The sequence below is a fragment of the Anarhichas minor genome, unplaced genomic scaffold, assembly GCF_050575085.1.
Source record: "Anarhichas minor isolate MPS153535 unplaced genomic scaffold, ASM5057508v1 ptg000033l, whole genome shotgun sequence".
Lineage (NCBI taxonomy): Eukaryota > Metazoa > Chordata > Actinopteri > Perciformes > Anarhichadidae > Anarhichas > Anarhichas minor.
In genome coordinates, this window is record NW_027466479.1 from 13,855,293 (window position 1) to 13,869,479 (window position 14,187).

Genomic DNA, 14,187 nt, shown 5'->3' on the forward strand with positions numbered 1-14,187 from the left:
CAGTTCTGAGATTCCCGAAACTATTTAAACAGGGTCTGGTTCAATATAGATATAAACTACTTCAGAAAGTTCAGAGCTGTAATTTTCTATCTTGGGACAAGGGGTGAAGCTGTGAAGTCGGTCTGCCTCCTCCAGGCTACATTTATCACATATCGGAGAGATCTCGGTGTAATTTTGTCTTTGAATAATGGAGTCTGTGAATGACTTTGAACTGAATGAGACGAGAATTAATGGAACTAGAATGAATCTGCTCTGGACGTGATGCTCCCATCTCCTCACAGATCTGTGCTTCCAGTTTATTCTCCCATTTGGTCTTCTTACGTATTGTTAAACATCATGAAAATAAAGCACGGCCTCAACAGGACCTGTTTATAGGGTGAGACGTGTGAAAGACAGAAGCAGTTTTAAAATTAGCTGTGTGGGAGTCTTGGATTTGCAGAAACCTGAAGATGGTATCCGTAGGAAGTCCACATTTCTCTTGCAACTGAAGCGAAGCAAAAGAAGCGGCAGTTACACACAGATGAAGGTTAATGACAGTATGTTACCGTGAGAATGAAATCAATAACAAGTGACGGTGGTGAAACACCATAACAAACACATTACATGAGAAGGAATCAGAGATTAACAGTTCATTATTGCCCCTGGACCCGAGCAGGTTAATCCGGCCACTCCCCCATTTAATTACATTTGTAAAGGATGGGTGCAATCAACGCTGTAGCTGTCCCTGGACCAGCACATATGGCTTCGGTATTTTTAAAATGGAACTGGCTGCGATAGATATAAAGCTTTGTATCATTCAACAAGATGCCATCCACGTAAAAAAAGATATCGTATTACGTGTGTCTGCTGTGGTGAAACCAAAGATAGATGAGCTTTGATGATTCAGCTTCAGATGGGCTCTGTGGTGAGTCCAAACAGACATGTGTGTCTCACACTCAGGACACTGAGGTCTGCTTCTCTGTATGCCACATGATGTCTTTTTAAGGAGCATTCTGATCATTTTTACACATAAGATCTCTAAATTGGACAGTTTATACACATGTTATCACCAGTAATGAAATGTAAGTACATTTCTAGTGCTTTAATACAGTTTTGAAGTACTTGCATTTTACTTGTGTATTTCCTTTTTTTATGCAATATCATATATTTTGTGCGTTTTGCTCCGGTACAGTCACTCATCAGCCAATCAAAATGATGCAATTTTATAGTTTAAAACACTGATTAAAGAGATATCTGCACACTTAGATGTATGCAGTGTTACTCTTCATTTGAGATGTATTTGAGGTCTCACATATGTTCAACTATGGACAAGCAGGTAAAAAAATACCCAATCCCACTCCAATCATTTTATGCAACACACCTGTGCACACCGTGGTGGTAGAAGCTCAGTGTCCTGAGTGTAGCTATACAGCCTTTAAGTAAAGCGTACAGATGGAAGCTACACTTACACAACACAGAAATTAAATGAATGTACATTAGAGCCAGGAGATACAGTCTGTATATTGTGCAATGTTTTTGACTCTGCATCTCTTGTTGTCAATTAAATGACCTATAATAATATCTGTCATATTAAAGTAATGAAGTAATGAAATGAAAGTGACATTTACATAACATGAAATTCAAATCTAAATGCAGTTCTTGAGCCCAAGGATTAATGTTAGGTCTCTAGGTAACATATGAGAGGCTGTCAAACTCTACAAAGATGTCCTATAGTATGCTTTTAGTGTCTGCACTGTTTGATCATCGCGGCTTCATTTGAACATGAATGTCCTGTTTCTGCCAGTACATGAGAGCATTGGTGGAGGACTTATTCAGATCATTTGACGTAAAATCATTAACACAATTTAAAATATACATTACAGGTAAAAAGTCCTGCATTGAAAATGTCACTTAGGTAAAAGTATTATAAGCAAAATGCACTTAAACTATCTAGCAAAGGTCAATCATAGTACTCACAATGCATTAAAGGGCCCTTGTGATTGCAAGCGTTATGCAGTTGGAGCTCTTAAAGGGGATGCTCATTTTCATCTCATATAGCCTATACTGTTGGGTAGTATGATCTATAACAGTGCAGGTTATGTGCGTAACATCGTAACGTGTTAAGGCCATAAAGCTAATAAAAATCTTTATAAATCAAATAAATCTTGTCGAGTGAAACGTAGCCTATGCAATTCTTTCTGAATTGCACAAATGTAACATAGCATGCAATGCAAATACCTGAAGTACACATTCATTTGTGCTTACTGCCTGCAGTAAAATGAGCATTCCACCACTGTAAGCTTAAAGCTTTTAAGACGGTATTTTCTTGTTGTGTCCCCTCAAGTGTTGAAGTCTGTTGCAGTAATATTGCGCTAGTGAAGAAAATTGAATTGAGTTAAAGTGAAATGGAAGACAAAGAGAGACAGACAGTATGCGAGCGAGAGACAGGGACAGAGATAGAGATGAGTGGGCCGTTGGAGGGCTGGCTCTCGTGCATTCCTCGCGTGTGTGTGTGGGCGCGTGGCTCAGGGTTCAGAGCTGTCGGCCCTCCTCCTCCTCCTTCTCTTCCTCCTCCTCCTCCTCACCACTTCTCCTCCCCTGCTCCGACAGAGACAGGCAAAAGGCGAAGGAGGAGCAACGGACCTCACAGTCTGTAGACACCGGGTGTACAGCAGTCGGTCGGTCGCTAGGCTACACCGGCAGAAGCCCACGGAGGGAGGAAGACATCGCGTCACGGTAAGCTAACGGACATTGTCCCCCCCGCGCGAGGACGTCTCCTCGACTAGCTTGACTAACGGTTACGGTTACTCCGCCAGTTGACGCTCCTTGCTGTCTTTTCCTCTTTCTTGTACTTTAGCGACATTAATCACACCAGATGTGATGAGTGAAGGTGATAAAAAGAACACACTGGGGCTGAGGAAGATATTTATAAATTAGCCGAAACTCTACTGAGATAACGGTTACATTTAACTCGCCGCAGTCGCATTTCCCCCGGGTCTGTAACGTTAGCGACACCGCTGAATGAATGGTAATGGTCATTTAGGAGCCATTAATCTGTTCTGTGTTTATATATATCCTTTTTTAATTTAGCTTACTGTGTATACCATTACTTAAATGAAGAGGTCAGTTTTAACGGATTATTTTACCAGCTGACTCTCTCTATATTTCCGCTTGCTTGTGTGTGTTTGAGAGTACACACATGAGTTTAAAGGCGATTTAAGTTGCCTCTATTCCGCTGTATGTTTCTGTACAGTAGCTATAAGTTCGTGTCGGTGTTACAGTGTACTGTTGTGTATCCTCCGTCCTAACGTCCTCCGTCCTCCGCGCTCTCCACACATACAGCTGACAGCCCGGTGAAGCCCCGGAGCAGGAGGTCCACTCCCTGGGTTAGGGTGTAAAAATAGCCCGGTGTGTGTCAGCTTAGCCTGGGTCACGGTAATGCAACACACACACACACACACACACACACACACACACACACGCACTGACACAGAGTCAAGATGCCGTCAGTTTTTTTTTTTTTTTATGTAAACTAGCCCTTTACCACCAGCACTTCTGTACTGTGTTGTGTACATATGCTGTGTTTTTTCTTGAGGTTTTGAGTTCAGCTGCAAAGCGACACAGCTGTCGCACCCACAAGTCACTTCGGTAATACATCTGCGGTGGCTGCCCAGGTGCTGATGACTCAAAAGACGATGTAACCTACATTTGTTCTCTTAGCCTACTTTCTTTTTTGTCCTTCGCTTGTCTCAAAGTGTGAGGTGAAATAGTGCGATGCTCTGTTTTTATTTGACTTAAATTCTCTGCTGCATGCAGCAAAGAGATAACATTAAACCTGCCTAGTAGGTGAAGACAATATTTCAGCTGCAAATGTAAAAAAAATGCAGGTGCAAAATATGTAAATATTTGTATATATGTATATTTATAAAAATAGTGTAAGAGGGAAAAGGAAAGCAGCCAAATTACAGACTCCAGGGCAAAGCCTGTACAGATTATGAAATATAAAAGAAACGCTGAATGCTTTGAGTTTGCCTCAAAATTCTCAATTGTTATTTTAAACCAGAGAGATCTGCTCTCTGGTTCTGAGGTTCTCGCTGAATCATTTCCTAATGAGCTCCGAGCTGAGGGAGAAAACACGAAACCCACTTTTTAAATTCAGCTGCAACCTTAGAGAGACGAAACACAATCAGCTCTGTGACCACAGGCCGTGAAGACTTCTATTTTTCTGTATGGTTTTCAATAAATGGGGAGGGTGGAAACCAAAGAGAGAAAGAAAGCAGAGCAGAATGTCCTTAGAGATGAAAAAAATGAACAGTTAAATGTTTCCAAGTAGCGATGGCAGAATAACAAAGCATACAAGGTTCAATGGTAGACTTCAGAGTTAAACGGTGCAAGTGCCACTGATAATTATAGAGATAGATTTTTCATTGGTCTTAATTACAATCAGGAGACACTGGGCTTACTAAACGTTACTTGGTTGAGCTGACAATGGCCATCTAAAGTAGCCTTTTGGATATTTTCCCACTGGCCGGCCTGTGTGTCAGTGTAGATGAGCCAGGCATCTTTTGGCTGGAGAAGAAAGGTGTCCTGGTGAGTAGGTGGCTCTGAGGCTGGAGGCTCCGGGTGGAGCAGCAGATGGATGATGATGTAGCGGGTACTGGCGCTCCCTGCCTCTCGCCGCCATCCGTCACGCGCTAATGATCGTGTCACACCTTCTCCCCGGGGCGGCCGGCCGCTTCTGCAGCGCTCAGCTCAAAAAAACTGGGTAGCTCCACTCAAATGCCCCTCTTCACGGCCGTCGGCTGAAAAGCCCGGAGACAGACCGTGCTGCAAGCCTCTCTGTCACTAATTCTTCACTTCCCTCTTTCTCCATCGTCTCCGTTCACCCCTCTTCACCTCTAAAGTCCCTGCTGACGGTTTCCTCGTCTCTCCTCATCCTCTGCTTCCCTTGCCTCCCATTCATCTTGTTTTTCTCTGTAGTGCATCTGCTCCACATCATTCTTTTCCCTCTCTGTCCGGCTCATTCCATGTTCCCGTTCTCTGGTGTTACTCTCAATTCACAGCTCTAGTACAGTTCAATATCAGCTTTCCTTTTATCTTATTTAATACACAATTTTTGTGTTGTGCTGTGTTTTCCTTGCCCCTCCCTTCCGTGATGTCTCAGGTCAGGGTCGGTTACAGTGGAGTTGGTCTGTTTGGCTAAAGGACAGCTCAGCAAGAACTCTGCAACAGCACATTTGGGAGTCTCGTCCTAGAGATCAATCATTTATCGTGGCTGTAAAATGTGCGGAAATACCAAAAAAAAAGCATTTCATGATTTCCCACAGCCCAAGGTGACATCTTGAAATTAGTTAATTTGTCCGAACAACAGTCAAAAATTCAAAAAATGTTCTGTTTTCTATTATATAAGACAATGGCATTTTTGTTTGAATTATGACTGAAAAAGGGTGGTCCGTTCTGTTCTGTTGATCGATTAACAAACCAGTTGTTAAACGTCTAAATAAACAGAATCACACAACAAAGTCCCTTTCTATAATCCCTCAACTCAAGGAGTTGTCACCTCACACAACTAACTTCTCTGGAAAGCATCAATCAATATAGCAATACACCGTTATTGTAATAATTGTATCACAAATAATTTCGATGACATTCCCATTATGATGTGATACACAAACAGATTCCGGGCGCCTCTCTACCACAGTAAGGATATTTCTGCTGGGTGGAATCACTGCTGTTATGTCTTGTGTTTCATTGAAGCCGCATGGGAAGTAAACACCGCCTTGGTTGCACATGGACTGACAGATGTCTTTTTTTTTTTTTTTTTTTTAAGTGCTATTATCTCCAGTCGGGTGTTAAATAACCATGTTATGGGACTTGCCATCCTCTCAGCTCGTTATTCTGTCCCAGGTGTTGCAGGAATAAGTGTCCCCTTGAGCTCTGCGTTACAGCGGTATGTGTCCCCGCTGAATGCAGTGGGCCCTTTGGAAAAGATGGTGGAATGCCACTTCCTCTGTGTGTGTGTGTGTGTGTGTGTGTGTGTGTGTGTATCTCTATGGTCTCGGCAATATTCTCACCACTGGGATCAGAGACTCAGCTCAGCATTGTGGGAATATTAGTGCTGACGGATCAAATGATACTCTCCACAGCTGCTGTTTCTAAGAAAAGCTCGAGGACACACTCCTGCGCGCACACACACCACACATGCGTTCACATGAGCTACACACACATGTAAATATGCGATCAAATACCACATCCAAGCACAGGACTGTATGTTACCGGCACACATGCACACACTTCCAATAAAACATTTTAATCAGCAATTAACTGTCAAGTTATGAGAGCGTTTGGGAAGCCTAGACAGAGGTTAATACGCACACACAAGCTTAGCTACTTGATGTCATTTCCAGCAGCGATGCTTTTATGCTCTGGCAACTGTTTGATACGAGGGTGTGTGTGTGTGAAACAGTGTAGTGGTGTTTCTGTTGTACAACGACCACTCACACTGTTTTTCTCTCCTGTGTTTTGTCGATCTCTTCAGGCTATTTTTCCATTGACCAGTAAAGAGGCGGCAGAGAGAGGAACAGTAGCGAAGGCGAGCACGGGCGGAGAGGATAATTGCATTTCTGACTGCCCTGTGGGAACATGGGATATATGACCTCATCATTCACCTGTGAGGCTCTCCAGTAAACAACTCCAAATAGGTAGGAACAGCGCACACACACACACAAGCTCATGCAAATGTAGGCAAAGGTATCTTTAAAAAAGCAGTTAAATATACAAATGTGGAAGTTAAGTGTCAGCATCACGAGTTTCTGTTCTGCGTTGTTTAGAAGGATGACTGAAGCGGCCGTAGAAAGTACCGATGTCCTCCTAAAGCCCTGTGATGTGACGTCATGTGACGTCATCAGCTGCTCCTCCCCCCCGCCGTGCCTGTCCCCCAATCAGAGGGAGGACGAGTGTTACCATGTCTGTAAAAAGATGGAGCAGCAGGTGAGCGGCAGAATATAGGTCTAACATTAATGATGTACCACAATATACCCCCCCCCCCCCCCCCCCCACACACACACACACACACACACTTCACATGCACACTTTATGACAAATTGTGTCCTCACTCGCAGAAAAACTTTAACCAGGGGCAACCAAAGAAAAAAATTAAGGTAAGCTAAAATACTTCTGCCTCTCATTATTCATTCTTAGTGAAACATCTTTTGCATTATACTGATATATTGTGTGTGTATTTCAGGCCAAAGGAAAGTTAGTGCGGAGTATGGCTGTCTGCGAGGAGTCCTTACCTTTTGAAGAAACCCAGGTAACACACACACACACACACACACACACACACACACACAGATCACCATCCTACTCCTCATCATCATCATCATCACCACACTCAAATTATTCTTTTTTTTAATATTCTTCCCTCGCAGGCATCTCCAGACACAAACATTGCATCTAGCTGCCATTACGGGATAACTTCCTGTAACGAGGAAGAACAGGAGAACAGCACAGATCCAAAGAAAAACTCACTGTCCAAAGGTGTGTGTGTGTGTGTGTGTGTGTGTGTGTGTGTGTGTGTGTGATTGATATCTCATAAAAGAGAGACGAGAGAAAGCAAATAAAATGTAATAAAATGTGATTCAGTGCTACGATTTAGACGTTGTTCTCTTGGGTGTTTAATATTGCAATGCGTTTTTTTTCCCCGTATTTTAATTTGTATTGTCTTGTAACACATCCTGCTCTCAGAGTCCAGCGTGGAGTACACTGACTCCACCGGCATAGACCTGCACCAGTTTATCGTCGACACCCTCAACAGCAACCCCAGAGACCGCATGATGCTGCTTAAACTGGAGCAGGACATGATCGACTTCATCACCAGCGATAGGTGTGTGTGTGTGTGTGTGTGTGTGTGTGAAGGAGACTACATAACCTTGGGTCCTCATTGAGCTGTCTAGCTGTTTAAATTAAACTTGTATGCCTGCTAAATCCTATTAAAGACTGAATATGGTTTAATGCTAATTTGAAATATGTTTCCAGCTCGTATATTATAATTCTGTCGATACAGCTTATTTTGTGTATTGATCAATATAGTGAGCCAGTTATGTTAGCGTGGGTGTGTTTGAGCCACTGGGGATTAAATTGAACTTGAGCCAAATAAATTGCAACCAGTCTCAATCTCCCTCCTTCTGTTGCCTTCTGTGCCGCCTCTCTCCTTCTCTATCTCTTCCTCCCTCGTTCTTTATTTGCTTTCTTCTCTGCCTCCCTTTTTTCTTCCCCGTTTCACATCTTTGTTATCCTGTCTTCCCACATCTCAGTCCCTTTAAGAAGTTCGCTCACATGTCGTCCTACCATCGTATGCTGGTCCATCGGGTGGCGGCCTACTTTGGCATGGAGCACAATGTGGACCAGACAGGCAAGTCTGTCATCATCAACAGGACCAGCAGCACCCGCATGTAAGCTTACAAAATGCTTCTCCGCATGTAGATCCTCGCCTTTTAGCATTTACTGAGAGGTAACGACGGCTGTTTGTTTTTTAAGACCGGAGCAGCGTTTTCTGGACGAGGTGCACAAGGACAAGAAAGAAGAGATCCACCGGTGGAAAATTATTCTGAAGAGAGACAACAGCTCAGATGAACAGGTCTGTCCTCCATAGCTACCTGTCTCTGTGGAACTCCCTCTATAATTGACATTGATCGTATCCTATCAGCGTTTTGACCTGTTCTCGCTTCCCTCCCTACAGACCCGACTTCACCCCTTACGGGAGAAGCAAAGCAAGTCAATGGAGGAGAGAGAGGAGGAGTACCAACGAGCACGAGACCGAATCTTCAACCAAGAGGTGAGACAGGGAAGAGAGAGAGAGACTGGCAGATATGACATAGAGACATATAGGAGACCCACTAATTTCTCGGCTGTACTTTTACAGCCGCCCTGCACCCAGGAGAGCGCCCATGCAGAAACCAGGTAACCTTGCCTGCAGTACATTCTCTCCAAGTGCCGTTTCAGCTTTTTCTATTTAGATGAGCACATTAATATACGTCTGTGTGTGTTCTGTGTGCAGGGCTGTGGAGGAGTACAATCCATCTGCCGAGACCCAGAGGAAAAGGCAGCTCTTCAGGTAGAGAGCTCTGTCTGCACAGACGTGTAGTCATTTATCATCTTAATCTGGTCAGCCTGAATGTGCAGTGGGAACAAAATGAAGACCTAGATTCTTTTTTTTTTCATTTAAGATTCTTAGAAATCTTGCACATACCGATAGATGATTTATGTCAGTGGCATATCAGCAGGTGTGCAGTACTAAGGTTGTAGGATAACTGTGGATGTGCCTCACAGGGGGAGCCGTGACAGCTCCGGCTCCAGCTGGACGGGCAGCAGCAGGCAAAGTAGCACCGAGACGGATTGTCGCTATAGCACCGACCCCCGGCCTTGGAGCAGCACAGACTCTGACTCCTCCTACCAGTGGACGAGTCCGGCCCTGAAACCCCGCCAAGCCGCCAGCCACAGCTGGGACGCACGTGGTTCAGGTGCGTCTCTTTCAGAATAACATCTAGAGACTTTTTAACACTTCTCTGCTGCACCTTAAAGGTGTAAATTGAGTCAGTCGAGGGAGAGACGCTTCTACCTTTGGGCAAGCAAACCTATTAGCAGATTTAGTCAGCACACCACACTTGGGAAAAAACGCTGTTTATAAATGATGTCTGTTCTTTATTCAGCATCATCTAATTAACAAAAAGCAGTGGAAGTTCTTTCTGGTGTGAAAATCTCGATCCACGAACCTTCACACCATAGCTGTACATTTTCACACAACACCTCCAGTCTTCTTTGCATATTCAGGAAGAACATCATTGCTAAGTATGTCAAGTTTAAGTTTATTGTCATACACATTAAAAAGTAAAGTTGTACATTCAAATGCAAGGAAGTGCATCTGCCCTGGTTCCCGCGTCCCTTAAAAACTATATAATAACAATAAATAAGAGTCGACAACAATAAGAAGAAATTCTACAATGATAAATAAATCACTGAGTTATTTAGAGTACTTATATATATATATATATATATATATATATATACTATATTTTAGTCTTTGAGGCGGCTGGTCCTCTGATGCTCTGTAGTCGTTTCCTAAGGGAAGGAAGGAGACCAGACCATGTGCTCCATAACAATTAGGATCTTTCTTTTGCAAATGTCCTTAAATCTGTGGCAGTAATGTTCCTATGATTTTTTTTAGCACATGCGGGGGCGGAGTGTTTCGTTTTTTTTTTATCAGATTAAGATGTTGAAATGTGAATTTGTTTTGTACCGTGAGAATAAAGCTCTTTCCTCTTCCTCTTTATTTCCTAATATTTACTTCTCTTCTACTTTCCTCTCTCTCTCTCTCTCTCTCTCTCTCTCTCTCTCTCTCTCTCAGGCTCCATCTCTCTTTTCAGACTGCCGTCCACTTGTCCCCTCCCCTCCTCTCCTCCCATCATAGATGAGCCGGCTCCTAACTCTACCTACATCATGGTGAACGGGATCCCGCCAGGAAGCATACTAGTGAACCCACATACCGGTATGTAACACACACAGACACACACACACACACACACACACACACACCAAGAGTACATACACAACACATGCACATTTATCACACTCAACCCTTTGACCTCTTAGGGCAGCCTTTCATGAACCCTGATGGAACCCCTGCTGTGTACAACCCTCCGGACAGTCAGCAGCAAATCAGGAGCCAGACCCAGCTGCAGGGACCTCCCCCTCAGCACCAACAGCAGCAGGTAACACACACACACACACACACACACACACACACATGTACACACTCAGCAGGACGTGTTTGACATGTAAGACAGGATCAGACTGCATACATGTCGCTGCCTGTGTCCTTATCTCTGTCCCCATATGTGTGTCTCTCTCAGGTGGTTCAGTACTCGTCTGTCTCTTACACCGCTCCACAGATGTTGCCTGTCACTCCCTCACAGCCGTACACCACAGTATGTATCTCTGTACAGTCTGACAACTGCTGCGCACACGTGCGTTTACAGCATGCGTGTATGTGTATGTGTACGGGCGTCCGCGTGCGTGTTGACCTCCTTTCTCTTCACCGACAGATTGAAGATCTCTCCTCGCAGTTTGCTCATGTGAGCTGTCAGTCGACTGGTGAAGCCCCGCCCATCTACCCTCCCAGTCAGGGTTACATCTATGCAGCTCCTCCTCCTCTTCCTCCTCCCAGCTACTGCCAGCCCTCACCTCCGGTACAGATACATTATTCTATGGTCATATAAGATGCATTAAACATTGCTGTGTTAAGAAAACAAAATGTATAAATTCTGCATTGAGTAGCTTAAATTCTGGTTATAAAGTAATTTATTTAACTTTCACATTTATTTAGCCATTCAAAGAAAGAGTTTAAGGTAAATAACAGTAAGTACTAAAGCTAGTACTAAAGCTAGTATTTTTCACATTATTTCCCTATAGTTGCCTGTGTATTACTACGGCCAGTACCCTACCTCAGCCCAGCACCCATGCAGGCCTGTCTCACCGAGCCAGCACCTCCACAGCCAAGCAGCGCAACCAACAGGTACTTCCCACCTGTGTGTGTGTGCGTGTGTGTGTGTGCGTGTGTGTGTGTGTGTGTGGTGGACAGATGCAGGAGGTGGCGTGGCAGTAGAGAAGGGGGCCGTTACACTGTCAGAGATGTAGTCTGAGGGTCTCACAGTGAACCGGTCTCTTTTCCTGCTGCTTCTATTCAACGCAGTGACAAAGACCGGGGGGGGGGGTTAATGAGTGAATGTGTTTGAACCAGCTGCACACTATCTGTGCTCACCTTCCAGGCATCAGTGGCCGTCAACAGAATAACAAGAAATGAATGTGTATAATTATACTAGACTCAAAGCGTCGACATCGGGACAGATATACAGATTTCTATCACTGCATGAATAATGGAAAATAAATAGTTTGTATTGCACAAATTGTGTTTTTTGTTGCTGCTATTATTTAATGTTGCTAATAAAGATTCAAGTGTCAATACTGAACTGATCAATTAAAATGTACCCAACCAAATCCACCACTCCTACTGTATGAATTACATTCTTAAGTTAAATAAAAACTGCTTCTCACACAGCCAGAAAATAATGAATCAATTTGTTGGACATGTCTTTTGTTGATGCTGTCTCCAGTCTTCCTCAGAACTCTTCTTATTTGTTCTAAAATAACTGTTAAAACTCTCCTGTGGCTTATTTCTTAATGAACCTTTTGCTAAACAAATTGCGTTGATGAAAGATGTTGTTAATAATCTCTTGTATAACTGTGTGTGTGTGTGTGTGTGTGTGTGTTTGCAGCAGGTTACGCTGTGGGGTTGCAGCAGTCCTCCCAGGCCCAGGCTGTGCTGGGTACCTACTCACCAATGGCCTCTCATCAGCGTAGCATAGTTCAGGTAAACACAGAGCACCCAAAGGTCTCGTTCTGCGTCAGCCTCCAATAACTCAGCCCCCGAAAGAAGCGTTTAGCACTTCTGAAAGTGCTTGTGGTAGCACATTCTTCACTCCAACTTTACTTTCTTTTTCTTTTTTTTTCTACAGGGAGGTGTTTCGGTGTCGTATCCCCAAAGTAAAGCAGTGACCGGGGTTGGTGGGGAGGCGGGTTACTGCTGTGTGGTGCCCCCCCCACCCTCCTCCCACCACGCCAGCTGCCATCCTCCCAGCTGCACCGGCCTCAGTGCCCGGGCCTGGAGCGCACAGTACTGACGACGCCTCGCCAGGGTGGAGGGATGAGATTTGAGTTCCTGCGTGAACTCACGCGCGTACACACACACATTCTTAACACAAACACCGTTTTTTCACACTCCCTCACCTACACCCGCCTTCCTCCTGACGACGCCCACAGGGTACGCCGTTCACACTCATTACAAGCATGTGCACACACACACACACACACACACACACACACACACACACATACACATACACACATATACAGAAATGTACCACTGTACCAAAGCTTAATAGTATTTATCAGCGCTGCTGTATTGAATGCATAATTTATATACACAAATGGAGTTTTATATTGATATTAAATTATATATTGTGTTCCGAGGAAATGCACTGTGTGAATAGAATAAAGTACTGTGGCTGGATTGACGATGTCACATTTCTATATCATCCCGGCTGTTTGTTTCCTGTAATGTTGATGATGCTCAGGACAATAACAAGAGATAAAGTGCTTTACATGAGGACATGCTATCACATGATAATCAAAATGATGTGTGCGCTGTGGGAAAGCAGAGATACGGGTCGTTAACCTACCACTGAGTTCATAAATGAGAGATGAATGTCATTAAAAGCCTTAATGTCTGAATAGCTAACAAGCAAGTGAACAATTTTACATGAACATGGTGGATCATTAAGGGCGTTTAGTATGAGGGGATCTTGATATTATTAGGAGACTAAGAGTTTTCATGCAGTCAAATAAACTAATCACACCACTGACGAGAGTCTCACTGAGACTTCAGCACCCCCCTCTGCTCAGAAACTCTCAGTAGGTGTACATGTAACACGCTGCAGGTTCATGTTCCATTCCCTCTTTTAATCTGCAGAACATTTCACAATTAACTGGTTTCCCGTTTGCAAATTTAGCAAGCAATCACCAGCTCATTTTAATATTTAAGAAGCTGACTGGTAAAGAAACTGGTAAAAAAAAAATGTGGGCATTTTTGCAATAAAAATGGCCAAAACAATTAACTGATCATTAAAATGTATGCCATTTGATTTCATGTCGAGTGACTCAATCATTTCAACTCTTATTTCTTCTGGTATAGAAGCATGTACATGCTAGGCCTTTTCCACAGCAGACATTTTGACTTGTAGCAGGAGAAGCACACAGGTGTTACTGATAACGTTAACGAGGGCTCTGCTCTATTTCAGTGTCCCAGTTTAACCGTGACAGAGAGCCGGCATGCACAAGACCCTGAAACTGAAGCAGTTAAACAAAATGCAGCCATTGTTAATTGTGTTATTTACACCTGTGCTTTTCCTTCTGTGACTCTGAAAACGGTCCACTCAGATATACAGATTCATATCTGACTAAATGTGTCTTCACAGACAAACAGAACCCTTGCATTATATAAAACACTCAGTCTTTTGAGTCTTCAAGCGTTGAGCATTTCACACGACTGCAAAACACACTTTCATGCAAGCAATAACTGATAAGCCGATGTGT

At 43.6% G+C, this 14,187-nt stretch overlaps 2 protein-coding genes across 4 annotated transcripts in view; one reads left to right on the plus strand and one right to left on the minus strand.

Annotated features, from left to right (window-relative positions):
- The window catches only part of LOC142965140 (uncharacterized), a 282,605-nt gene that overhangs the window by 177,826 nt on the left and 90,592 nt on the right, over nucleotides 1-14,187 (minus strand). The gene's annotated exons all lie outside the window — the stretch shown is intronic.
- arpp21 (cAMP-regulated phosphoprotein, 21) lies at nucleotides 2,584-13,130 on the plus strand. Of its 3 annotated transcripts, XM_076105431.1 has the most exons (21): nucleotides 2,584-2,715; nucleotides 3,322-3,414; nucleotides 6,518-6,680; nucleotides 6,810-6,969; nucleotides 7,101-7,139; nucleotides 7,226-7,291; nucleotides 7,410-7,518; nucleotides 7,726-7,864; nucleotides 8,295-8,432; nucleotides 8,518-8,617; nucleotides 8,720-8,815; nucleotides 8,903-8,940; nucleotides 9,038-9,094; nucleotides 9,310-9,500; nucleotides 10,385-10,525; nucleotides 10,630-10,748; nucleotides 10,890-10,964; nucleotides 11,082-11,225; nucleotides 11,449-11,551; nucleotides 12,312-12,406; nucleotides 12,552-13,130. In XM_076105431.1, the coding sequence occupies exons 4-21, from the start codon at nucleotides 6,814-6,816 to the stop codon at nucleotides 12,714-12,716; spliced, it is 1,971 nt and encodes a 656-aa protein (XP_075961546.1). In that variant the 5' UTR covers nucleotides 2,584-2,715; nucleotides 3,322-3,414; nucleotides 6,518-6,680; nucleotides 6,810-6,813; the 3' UTR covers nucleotides 12,717-13,130. The 3 variants fall into 3 exon arrangements, with proteins under 3 accessions (XP_075961546.1, XP_075961545.1, XP_075961544.1); XM_076105430.1 differs by lacking the exons at nucleotides 2,584-2,715; nucleotides 3,322-3,414; nucleotides 6,518-6,680 and having other exon boundaries at nucleotides 6,759-6,969; nucleotides 8,918-8,940; XM_076105429.1 differs by lacking the exons at nucleotides 2,584-2,715; nucleotides 3,322-3,414; nucleotides 6,518-6,680 and having other exon boundaries at nucleotides 6,760-6,969.

Coding starts and splice junctions, on each gene's coding strand:
- arpp21 (XM_076105429.1), top strand. CDS start 6,760: ATGTGGAAGTTAAGTGTCAGCATCACGAGTTTCTGTTCTGCGTTGTTT. Junction 8,433..8,517: donor AGGACCAGCAGCACCCGCAT/GTAAGCTTACAA, acceptor TTGTTTTTTAAG/ACCGGAGCAGCGTTTTCTGG. Junction 10,965..11,081: donor CCTCACAGCCGTACACCACA/GTATGTATCTCT, acceptor CTTCACCGACAG/ATTGAAGATCTCTCCTCGCA.